We start from the raw sequence: 12,455 nt of genomic DNA, 5'->3' as shown, positions 1-12,455 counted from the left end.
CTTAAGATGCACTTATTTTCCCTTTCATATGGCTAGCATACTGGTATAGTTTTGTTTTATGTTTTTTACTCTTTTAATTCATTAGTAATTGGAGCGTGCCACAGCCTCAAATTTACCTAAATTCTGGGTCTTTTAGTGAAGTTTAGGGCTAGTGGCCGGTGATCACCTTAGTATTTCTTCTGTTTTTCTTGTTGTTTAATGCTGACAAATTATACAGTATTTCTCCATCCAGAGGTGGGTGTGGTATTTGTGCTGGAGACCCTCCTGTCCTGTGCACCAATAGCATTTCCTTTATATTCGTCCGTGAATTGTTGTGAACTGTTCTGTAATTTGTGTCTGTATCATGGCCCAAGCAGAGGGTCACCCCTTTGAGTCTGGTCTGCTTGAGGTTTCTTCCTCAGAGGGAGTTTTTTCTTACCACTGTTGCTCTGGGGGTTAGTAAGTTTAGACCTTAATGTGTGAAGCACTCTGAGGTAACTCTGTTGTGATGTGGTGCTATACAAATTAAATAAATTGAAAATTGAATTGACACTATATATTGACCTTCTCCCTTTTTCACTCACTGCAGTCTTCAATTAGATGACTATATATACTCTGTCAATCATGACGAGTGTTCGAGACCCAAACGCAGATCAGTTAATTAATAAAAAAAAACAAAAAAAAAAACAATGCAGCTCACAATGGTTTTGGATTCTTTACATAAAATACATAAAACAACCATATCAAAAATAAAAGAAAAGGTATGAACACAGCCAGTAACACTGAAGTTATTGCCTCATAAATAATGAAAACACGCCGCGGTGTCTGAGAGTTTTAACCAGGTGGAGTTAGCAGGTGAAGCTAACGGCGGCGCCAAACGAGCGCGTGTGTTTTAAAGTCAACGAGGTGACAGTAAAAAAAAACAAAACATAAAATGACTCCGTCCAGGAGCTTTTAGAACCCTAATAGTTTCAGGTGTGTCATAGCAAAAAGACAAATTAGACGCTGTCACTCACCTCTCCAAGGCTGCTGCAACTCACCGTGACGACACCAACAAAACAACATGGAGGCGCCACGTCAAGACACAGAGAGAAAAAACACGCAGAGAGGTCTCACTCCGACCAAACCCTCACAGAGGTCTCACTCCGACCAAACCCTCAGAGGTTTCACTCCGACACAGCTCACAGAGAGGTCTCACTCTGACCAAACCCTCACAGAGGTTTCACTCCGACACAGCTCACAGAGAGGTCTCACTCTGACCAAACCCTCACAGAGGTTTCACTCCGACACAGCTCACGGAGAGGTCTCACTACGACCAAACCCTCACAGAGGTCTCACTCCGACACAGCCCGCAGAGAGGTCTCACTCCGACCAAACCCTCACAGAGGTCTCACTCCGACACAGCCCGCAGAGAGGTCTCACTCCGACCAAACCCTCACAGAGGTCTCACTCCGACACAGCCCGCAGAGAGGTCTCACTCCGACCAAACCCTCACAGAGGTCTCACTCCGACACAGCCCGCAGAGAGGTCTCACTCCGACCAAACCCTCACAGAGGTCTCACTCCGACACAGCCCGCAGAGAGGTCTCACTCCGACCAAACCCTCACAGAGGTCTCACTCCGACACAGCCCGCAGAGAGGTCTCACTCCGACCAAACCCTCACAGAGGTCTCACTCCGACACAGCCCGCAGAGAGGTCTCACTCCGACCAAACCCTCACAGAGGTCTCACTCCGACACAGCCCGCAGAGAGGTCTCACTCCGACCAAACCCTCACAGAGGTCTCACTCCGACACAGCCCGCAGAGAGGTCTCACTCCGACCAAACCCTCACAGAGGTCTCACTCCGACACAGCCCGCAGAGAGGTCTCACTCCGACCAAACCCTCACAGAGGTCTCACTCCGACACAGCCCGCAGAGAGGTCTCACTCCGACCAAACCCTCACAGAGGTCTCACTCCGACACAGCCCGCAGAGAGGTCTCACTCCGACCAAACCCTCACAGAGGTCTCACTCCGACACAGCCCGCAGAGAGGTCTCACTCCGACCAAACCCTCAGAGGTCTCACTCCGACACAGCTCACAGAGAGGTCTCACTCCGACCAAACCCTCACAGAGGTCTCACTCCGACCAAACCCTCAGAGGTCTCACTCTGACACAGCCCGCAGAGAGGTCTCACTCCGACCAAACCCTCACAGAGGTCTCACTCCGACCAAACCCTGAGTGACGTCTCATTCCGACCAAACCCTCACAGAGGTCTCACTCCGACCAAACCCTGAGTGACGTCTCATTCCGACCAAACCCTCACAGAGGTCTCACTCCGACCAAACCCTCACAGAGGTCTCACTCCGACCAAACCCTCAGAGGTCTCACTCCGACCAAACCCTCAGTGATGTCTCACTCCGATCAAACCCTCACAGAGGTCTCACTCTGACTCAGTTTGTAGGGACTACCTTCCTGACTGAGCCCACATGACCTCCTACAATATTATAATGTTATCAAAACTGTTTTTCACATTTTTCCACTCTTTGTGTGGGATTTCATTTTGATCATGTAAAGCACTTTTACAAAAATGTAAAAGCATCACTTCTGTTTTCACTCCTATTTTTCATGAGCTGAAATAAAAGATATAAAAGTTTTTTTTACGATCACAAAAGGTTTATTCAAATGATTTGTGTTCATAAATTTAATAACCACTCGTATTAGTGAGGCCATGTAGAGCTGGGAGGTTTCCAGCTTCCAGGAATTGTGCATCAATCCTTCTTGGCGATGGCGGTGGATGAATGACATCTCATCTCATTCACTTTGCCATCAATAAAATCATTCATGTCTGTTGTCCACAGCTCATGTTCGCCCAAACCATAACTTCACCGCCAACATGGTATAATCTGTTCAAAGTGCTGGGGTCAGCAAACAGTTCGCCATGTGGGCAAGACCATATCGATTCACAATAAAGAATGCTCTGTATGCTCTGTATGCACCACTCTGCATTTAATCATTAGTGATCGATCTCTGCTCCCCTCCACAGCATGTCTTTTTCCTGGTTCTCTCCCTCAGCCCCAACCAGTCCCAGCAGAAGACTGCCCCTCCCTGAGCCTGGTTCTGCTGGAGGTTTCTTCCTGTTAAAAGGGAGTTTTTCCTTCCCACTGTAGCCAAGTGCTTGCTCACAGGGGGTCGTTTTGACCGTTGGGGTTTTATATAATTATTGTACGGCCTTGCCTTACAATATAAAGCGCCTTGGGGCAACTGTTTGTTGTGATTTGGCGCTATATAAAAAAATTGATTGATTGATTGATTGATTGAATAAAGAGGGTTAAAGGTGGTCGTGTCCATTGACGTAGGTATAGTTGTCTTTTTTCATCTCATGTGAAAATCACCTGGGTCTTCCACAGTCAGCGCCCCACAGCAGGGCAGGCGGACAAACACTGTGTAAAAATACTCACTTCAGATCAACCCAAATAAGGCATTTTTAGGCCAGTGTGAAGCAATAATACTCAAGATTTTCATGGGTACAATGGGCAATGTTTTGGTTTGTTTGAGTAAAGGACCTCTCTGTGAAGCTCAGGATTAAGAGTTGGGCTACCACAGGGCCCTAGGTTCGATTTCCTCTCTACCACTTCGAGCTACAGTATCTGGGGCTATTAAGTACCTGCACCAATGGGCCTCGGGGCCTGTATTGAACTCATTTTTATAACTGTGGCAACCATTGACTTAATGTTGAATAAGCACAAGACTGTAACTCCGCCTATGTCAACCTTTGCTTCTGTTCGAGCCTTGTCCCATCTCACCTACTATGTGGGGCTCTGCACATTAGAGGGTCTAGAATCCAGAGTCCCTCCTGGATAGTCCAGTCCTGTTCAGGAGTGTAAGTCCAGATACCCAATTGAGAAATCTCATTTCTTCCACTTGACCCACAACCTTATTCTTTCAGTCGTTACTCAAAGTTCATGACTATAGGTGATGATGGAGTGTAAATTGGCTGGTAAATTGAGTCTCACCTTCTGGCTCAGCTTCTTCTTCACCACAACAGACCAGTACAGCATCTGTAAAACACCCACCCACCCCCACTCATGATCAAGACCCCAGACTCCTTCCCTTAGGGTAGTAACGCTCTCTTGACCCAGAGGGGCCAATCCACTGTTTCCTGACAGAGGACCAGGGTCTCAGATTTGGAGGTGCTGATTCTCATTGCAATTGCCACATCATCTGCAAAAAAGCAGAGATGTACCTCTGAGGTCACCATAGGTCAAATATAATAATAATAATAATAATAATGTCTGTTTCAGATCATTTATGACAAGTGCTCATGACAAAATTAAAACAATCATGTGAAGGCCAAGAAACCTATGCACCTGTTCTTCTGCAATGGACAGGATTAGAAATGAACATATGAGCACAAGTAGGACTGTTTGAAGACAAAATCAGAGAATGAGATGGTTTGGACATGTGCAGAGGAGGGAGGCAGGGTATATAGGGAGAAGGATGCTGAGGATGGAGCCACCAGGCAGGAAGAGAAGAGGGAGGACAAAGAGGAGGTTTATGGATGTGCTGAGGGAGGACATGCAGGTGGATGGTGTGGCACAAGAAGATACAGAAGACAGGGTGAGATGGAGATGCTTGATCTGCTGTGGTGCCCCCTAATGGGAGGAGCTGAAAGAAGAAGAAGTTGGTAGAAATTTAACTTTGGTTTCCAGGCAGCTAAGCAAGTACACCCACCTGGTTTCATCCAGTGTGTTTTGATGTATGTTAACTGTATGTCATCATGTTCAGCTAATAACGAGCAGCGAAGTAACAAAAAGACAACACACAGTGGGTCACTGACTCAAGTTAAGAAACCAGGGAAAGAAAAATAAAGAGCAACAACACAAAAACACCATAAACCCACCATCATGTTCAACAGCACCAACTTCCCTGTGTGAAGTTCTCCAAAAATTTGGTATATCTGACAAAATGTGGAACATCATTGTTTCATTCCATGAAGGTATGAAGGCATCTATCATCTCTGAAGGTGGGTGGTCCGACTCGTTTGAGGTCACAAATGGCACCAAGCAAGGGTGCAGTTTGGTGCTTCAAGATCCATTGAGTGATGTTGATACTGGAGTTCGGTTTGAGTCCAGAATGTCAGGTGGCATCTTCAACCATCAACACATCACTATTATCATTCAGGCTCTGCTCTTCGTTGAGGATGCTGCACTTGCTCAAACATCTCTTCAGGTAACACAGGAGCTTATGGATTGATTTAGACTGCATGGAGAGGTGATGGTCTAGTGGTTAAGCGATGGGCTTAAGACCAGAGGATCCTCGGTTCAAACCCCAGCCTGACCAGAAAATCACTAAGGGCCCCCCGCCCCCAACCCCCTTAGGTTGCTCCCGGTGTGTAGTGAGCGCTTTGCATGGCAGCAGCCTGATATCACATATTTACATACCAGTAGGTGCTACTGGGCAAAATCAGAAATATGCAAAATCCTTTACATATCTTGGCAGCAGCAGGAACCATTCAGCTTCCCTTGATGATGTTCACATCCAACCTGGTCCTTTCTGTGTGGGGTTTACATGCTGCCCCCGTGTTGGTGTGGGTTCGCTCCACATAGTCCAACTTCCTCCCACTTCCAAAGACATGCAGTTCAGGTGAAGTGGAAACTTTAAATTGACTGTACGCAGATGTGAGTGTGACAGCTGGAATAAGCAGGTGCATAACATGAATGAAAAGACACAGAAACCTTGAACCAAATTAAATTTCAATTTATATCAGCATTAAACAACAAGAAAAACAGAAGAAATACTAAGGTGATCACTGGCCACTAGCCCTAAGCTTCACTAAACGACCCAGAATTTAGGTAAAGTTGAGGCCGCGGCTGCTCCGTTTACTAATAAAATGAATTAAAAGCACAAAAAGTGTAGGTCTTCGTTAATAGTAGTCAGTAGTTTAGCAATTAATTTCAATTTATTTAGTTTTTATTGCACCAAATCAAATCAAATTTGCCTCAAGGCGCTTCACACAAGTAAGGTCCAACCTTACCAACCCCGTGAGCAAACACACAGGTGACAGTGGTAAGAAAAAACTCCCTCTGAGGAAGAAACCTCAAGCAGACCAGACTCAGAGGGGTGACCCTCTGCTACATTCTAGCAGTTACAAGGTTTTTGCAAAGTTTTACAAAGTTGAAGAAACAGAAAACAGGAAACTAACACAACTTTACAAAAGAAAAAAAAAAAGTAATTTGATGAGAAGTCCACGCAGGTGTTTGCACCACAGGCAGGGGTCATCCAGCGGTCCTCATGCCACTGAATGGCATGAGGACTGCTCCAGAATTCTTTAATGTTTGTGTGTGAAGACGTTCTGTGTTAAAGCAACAGGGCACTCAGGGAGTACAGCCCTGGTCAAGACCATTCTATCACACAACCTAAGAGCTCAGGGGCTAAGGCGCTTACATTTGCATGTTAGCATAAATACAGTGCATCTGGAATTCACAGCACTTCACTTTTTCCATTTTTTGGTTACAGCCTTATTCCAAAATGGATTAAATTATTTTTTTCCTCAAAATTCTTCACACAATACCCCATAATGATGACGCGAAAAAAGTTTTTTTTTTTTTTAATTTTTGCAAATTTGTTAAAAATAAAAAACTAAGAAGTCACACGTACATAAGTATTCACACCCTTTCCTCAATACTTTGTTGATCCACCTTTGGCAACAATTACAGCCTCAAGTCTTCTTGAATATGATGCCACAAGCTTGGTGCACCTATCTTTGGGCAGTTTCGTCCATTCCTCTTTGCAGCACCTCTCAAGCTCCATCAGGTTGGATGGGGAGCGTCGGTGCACAGACATTTTCAGATCCCTCCAGAGATGTTCAGTCGGATTCAAGTCTGGGCTCTGGCTGGGCCACTCAAGGACATTCACAGATTTGTCCTGAAGCCACTCCTTTGATATCTTGGCTGTGTGCTTAGGGTCATTGTCCTGCTGGAAGATGAACCATCACCCCAGTCTGAGGTCCAGAGCGCTCTGGAGCAGGTTTTCATCCAGGATGTCTCTGTACATTGCTGCATTCATCTTTCCCTCAATTCTGACTAGTCTCCCAGTTCCTGCTGCTGAAACACATCCCCACAGCATGATGTTGCCACCACCATGCTTCACTGTAGAGATGGTGCCTGGTTTCTTCCAAACATGATGCCAAAGAGTTCAATCTTTCTCATCACACCAGAGAATTTTGTTTCTCCTGGTCTGAGAGTCCTTCAGGTGCCTTTTGTCAAACTCCAGGTGGGCTGCCATGTGCCTTTTACTAAGGAGTGGCTTCCATCTGGACACCATACAGACCTGATTGGTGGATTGCTGCAGAGATGGTTGTCCTTCTGGAAAGTTCTCCTCTCTCCACAAAGGAATGCTGGAGCTCTGACAGAGTGACCATCGGGTTCTTGGTCACCTCCCTGACTAAGGTCCTTCTCCCGTGATCACTCAGTTTAGACGGGCGGCCAGCTCTAGGAAGAGTCCTGGTGGATCTGAACTTCTTCCATTTACAGATGATGGAGGTCACTGTGCTCATTGGGACCTTCAAAGCAGCAGAAATGTTTCTGTTCCCTTCCCCAGATTTGTGCCTCCAGACAATCCTGTCTCTGAGGTCTACAGACAAGTCCTTTGACTTCATGCTTGGTTTGTGCTCTGTCAGCTGTGGGACCTTCTATGTAGACAGGTGTGTGTCTTTCCAAATCATGTCCAATCAACTGAATTTATCCCAGGTGGACTCTAATTAAGCTGCAGAAACATTTCATGGATGATCAGTGGAAACAGGAGGCACCTGAGCTCAATTTTGAGCTTCATGGTAAAGGCTGTGAATACTTAAGGACGTGTGATTTCTTAGTTTTTATTTTTAATAAATTTGCAGAAATTTTAAAAAAAAACTTGTATCACATCATTATAGGGTATTGTGTGTAGAATTTTGAGGAAAAAAAATTAATTTCATCCATTTTGGAATAAGGCTGTGAATACCTTCTGGATGCAGTGTACATTAACCCAGTAACATGCCAATGTTGGCACATAGTATTCAAAACCCTTCATGACATCCAACTCCACCAGAGGTGATGTTTTCACCTGTCAGTTGGTTTGCAATCAACATTTTGATAAAACTTGATGAAAGGGAAACGGACCAAAAAATAAATGATAAAAAAAAGATATAAAAAAATCAATTTAATTTTGGTAGGAAATCCAGAAAATTAAGTCTTCATCACATTGCAAAACAGGCCTTCTCCTTAATATGACATGATATAATGTATAAATAATAATGAATTGTACAGATGTAGAATTTGGATATGTATAACCACAGATCTGGATAACTGCACATCCAGGGCTACGCCGAGTTACTTGCACTCTTCTTCGTGCCCCTCCAGTTGCAAACCAAATTGTCAGCTGAAATCCAGTTTGAGGCGCTTACGATGACAGCTCCCGTCACCCTCACCCCTTCACACGCCATAAAAACAGGCTAATCACCAGTCAGCTGCTCAACACCTGATTCTAATGTGCCACAAAAGTGATTATGTCGATCAATTGGGAACAAGGCCACTTTCCTTATGCAGATAGCCAAAGCCCTTTACAATGATGCCTTACATTCACAGTGACATCAGTGAGCTTTCATGCAAGATGCCCAGATGCATAACAGGAGCAACCTGAGGATTAACCTGAGGACACTTGGAGATATTTGAAGTTCTTTCTGACAGGAACTGAAACCTGCCTTTAAATCTCCAGGCCACTCCCTCCTCCCTGCCCAGACAAAATCTAAACACAGGTTCTCTGCATCCCATCCTTTGTCCAAACCTGCTTTGTCCAAACCTGCAGTATCGTATCCAGTCCATCCGAGGGCTGACACATACACACCGACCGTCAATTTACAGCCGCTGGTTTACTGAACCTGCACGTCTGTGGAAGTGGGAGGAAGCCCGAGCACCCGGAGGGAACCCACGCCAACAAACCCGACACTCTTGCTGTGAGGTAACGGTACAAACCGCTGAGCCCACTGTGCTGCCCGGTAAAAACACACAACTTTAAAAACAGTGAAATTACAAATTTTTTTATTGTATGACAAAATACAGTCAAACTAATATCACGCTTCTTCCGACTCATTCCATTAAATTCCCATTAATATGACAAAAATCAGACGGCAGGCACTCGCTCCGCTGATTAAACGTTAATACACAACTTAATGACTGAACAGGGCCCAATAAACCTCCTGTCACGGTGTTAAACAGTCCGAGATGTGAGGAGACCCTCTGGCTGTCAGCTTCAATCCCGTGTGTCTGGTACAGATAAAACTAAGGTGTGCTGAGTAAAGTGTAAAATAGTAAACAGGAGAAGCTTGTGTGCACAGCATCCATCACAGGTGACTTAAAATAAAAATCTGTTTACAGGCTCTTTCAATTCCTTCTCGCATTTGTTTTTTTGACAATTCAGCAGACACCGACGGTGTGTAATTCAGACATGATCATCTCCACAGCGGTTAGGTTTGATGGAGCTCAGTCAATCAGCTTCAAGTATTTGTGCTGAGACAGAAAACATACAGACCCAGAAACCCTGGACATGAAAAAACTGACAGGCTCATTTCAAGATACATCTATCTTCAACCACACCTGTTCCTAATTTTCATCATGCATGTGATGATAAGACTGCTCCCTGCATCAGGTGGCAGACAGGTATATGACTTGGGGGGTGGGGGGTCTTTTTTTGCCTTATGTGGTGCATTAAAGCGAGCCAACAACCAGTTTATGCTGATGACACACCCTTTTATTTTGATGGTAGCATTTAGTATTTTTGAGATAACTGTGTTAAACTGGAGGGGATGAACTCTTTTATCCATCTCTTCACTCACTGCATTTAACAGGAAAAAAGGTCCACAGGTGAGACTGATCTCTGAACTCTTGTCTGTCTTAGGGTAAGAGGGTGAAGGACCTTTTCAAATGATCTGACTGACTCCAAATCCTCACCATCTCGCTCCTCTTTGTCTACAAGCAGAAAACCTGGTTTATCTTCAGTGAAAACCAGCAGAGAATGCTACTTCAAAATCCTCATTTATTTTAGTACTTTTTTTGTTTTACTTTCTAAAGTTTTCCTGCTTCACCAAGGTCCACCCCTCTCCCGCTCCCCCTCCATTGAGGAGGCAGAGCTTTGAGGTTTTTTTGTTTGGTTTTTAAGGCAGTGGAACGGTTGGCGGTCACATGTTGTTGAATCCCATCAGGCCTTTCATGTTGCCGGTGGCTCCCTGCTGGAACTGTCGCATCATTGACTGAAGACCAGCCATGCCACCTGAGGACACACAAACAGAGACAGAAATCAGTCTCCACAAGTTTTTTTTGTATCACAAGTGACAGACAGCTGTTTGTTTTTGTGGTTGAAAGACCTGCGGGTTTAGAAAGCAGAGTCCACCCCCAACTGATATTAAGTGACATTAGAGGAACTAAAACAAGAAGGAAGCTCACAAAGAGACACTCACACAACCACAGACGAGCTGGAACCACACATCGGTGGTCGAGAATCTTTTGGGATGAAATATTTTAATTAAACTGGTCAACTGTTTGTATAGTATGCTGCATTTTATGTGATTAACTCACATTACAGTTGAGTTTACTATTTTATACTGCATTTATCTCATTTATTGTACTTTTATTATTAATATGCACATGTCACAGACATGAACGAGTGAAGCTCGTCAGCATCTCACCATGTCATTTAGGTTCTTCAGACTTTATTTAGAGTAAATGCTTCAAGAAAGCATTAGCATGGCAGAAACCTTTCAGATTTTTTGGGGGGGCGGGGGGCTCCAACCGCGTTTTTAAGCATTTTTCTTTATTTTCCTCTCACATACTTGGAAAAGCTCCTCGCCATCTAACCATGTCCTTTAGGTCCTTCAGACTTTTTTCAGTAAAGTGGTTTTTGGGAGCATGACCAAAACCTTTTAGCTTCTGGGGGAGTCCCCCCCACACTGCCTTTTTAAGCATGAACCTTATTTTGCCTTTCAGCTTCTGGAGGGGCTCTGCCCCCCATACTCCCCACCTTTTTAAGCTTTTTGATTTTCAGCTGACCCCCCCCCCCCCATTACAGCCCTCTTAACCCCCACCACTTTAAGCATTTTTTAAATGTAGATGTAAATTAATATTCAAAGTTTTCAGCTAGTTGACAGTAGGGCTGTACAATATGGACAAATTATTGTATCTCAATATTGTCATATAAACTGTCATGTAAATGTCATGTATATACATGCTGTGCATATTCTTGAGCCACTTAGGTGGGTAGGGAGAGTTCCCATGGGATAAAAAAGCTTTTCAACCTACCATCCCTGGTTCTCAAGACCAGGCACCTAAGTGGAAATACTTTTTTTTTTCCTTCTTCCTTCTTTTTTAAAAAGATATTTAGTTGTACCTTAGTAAATACTAGTAGAGTTCCACCTTAGATTTGGAATGTATAATAGAAAATATACCTTACTGAATTTTCATATCAATATGATATATGACTATGATTTGACACAAAGTGCAGCAACAGTGAAAATTAAACCTTAAAACAGTAATAATCCCACACTCATTTTGCACTCATCATAAGGTTAAGATACTGTGGCCTCCAAAAGTATTGGAACACTTGGAATTTCACACATTTTAATTTGTTTGTCATTTTAAATACAAGAAATACAAAAAAAGAATAAAAAATTATCTTCCTCAAACTCAAACTGAAAGCAAATCTCTAAAACTTGAGCAAACTTGTAAATAATAATCAGTTTTATTGCCAGTTTTCTTTAGACAAGTCAGGGGATGAAAATACGAACATTTCCAAGTCACTGAATATCGTATGTCTTGGACTTCATTTACATCAATTATGAAGAAATACAAAAGTTTCTTTCACCAAAACATCAAATCTAGTCTTTCATCTCAAATGTACTTTCTGTCAAATTGTAGCTGAACTTTCAGGTCTTCTTTTGAAGAAAATCCTCCTCTACACCACTTCATCAATCAATCAATCAATCAATTTTTTTATATAGCACCAAATCACAACAAACAGTTGCCCCAAGGCGCTTTATATTGTAAGGCAAGGCCATACAATAATTATGTAAAACCCAAACTGTCAAAACGACCCCCTGTGAGCAAGCACTTGGCTACAGTGGGAAGGAAAAACTCCCTTTTAACAGGAAGAAACCTCCAGCAGAACCAGGCTCAGGGAGGGGCAGTCTTCTGCTGGGACTGGTTGGGGCTGAGGGAGAGAACCAGGAAAAAGACATGCTGTGGAGGGGAGCAGAGATCAATCACTAATGATTAAATGCAGAGTGGTGCATACAGAGCAAAAAGAGAAAGAAACAGTGCATCATGGGAACCCCCCCAGCAGTCTACGTCTATAGCAGCATAACTAAGGGATGGTTCAGGGTCACCTGATCCAGCCCTAACTATAAGCTTTAGCAAAAAGGAAAGTTTTAAGCCTAATCTTAAAAGTAGAGAGGGTGTCTGTCTCCCTGATC

The 12,455-nt window shown here is 43.8% G+C and overlaps 2 protein-coding genes across 4 annotated transcripts in view; both read right to left on the bottom strand.

Annotated features, from left to right (window-relative positions):
• Positions 1 to 1,101, bottom strand: part of sec23a (Sec23 homolog A, coat complex II component) — a 48,922-nt gene extending 47,821 nt beyond the window's left edge. The window contains exon 1 of the mRNA XM_034195247.1: positions 996 to 1,101. The gene's annotated coding sequence lies outside the window, so the exon portion shown is untranslated. The remainder of the gene's footprint in view (positions 1 to 995) is intronic.
• A 7,910-nt stretch (positions 1,102 to 9,011) lies between these two features.
• Positions 9,012 to 12,455, bottom strand: part of srp54 (signal recognition particle 54) — a 35,591-nt gene continuing 32,147 nt past the window's right edge. For all 3 annotated transcript variants that reach the window (XM_034195562.1, XM_034195561.1, XM_034195563.1), the window contains exon 17: positions 9,012 to 10,261. In XM_034195562.1, the coding sequence (XP_034051453.1) occupies positions 10,170 to 10,261 (92 nt within the window). In that variant the 3' untranslated portion in view covers positions 9,012 to 10,169. The remainder of the gene's footprint in view (positions 10,262 to 12,455) is intronic.

This window comes from Thalassophryne amazonica, chromosome 19 (genome assembly GCF_902500255.1).
Source record: "Thalassophryne amazonica chromosome 19, fThaAma1.1, whole genome shotgun sequence".
In the NCBI taxonomy this organism is placed as follows: domain Eukaryota; kingdom Metazoa; phylum Chordata; class Actinopteri; order Batrachoidiformes; family Batrachoididae; genus Thalassophryne; species Thalassophryne amazonica.
This window is presented reverse-complemented; position numbering and strand designations above follow the sequence as displayed.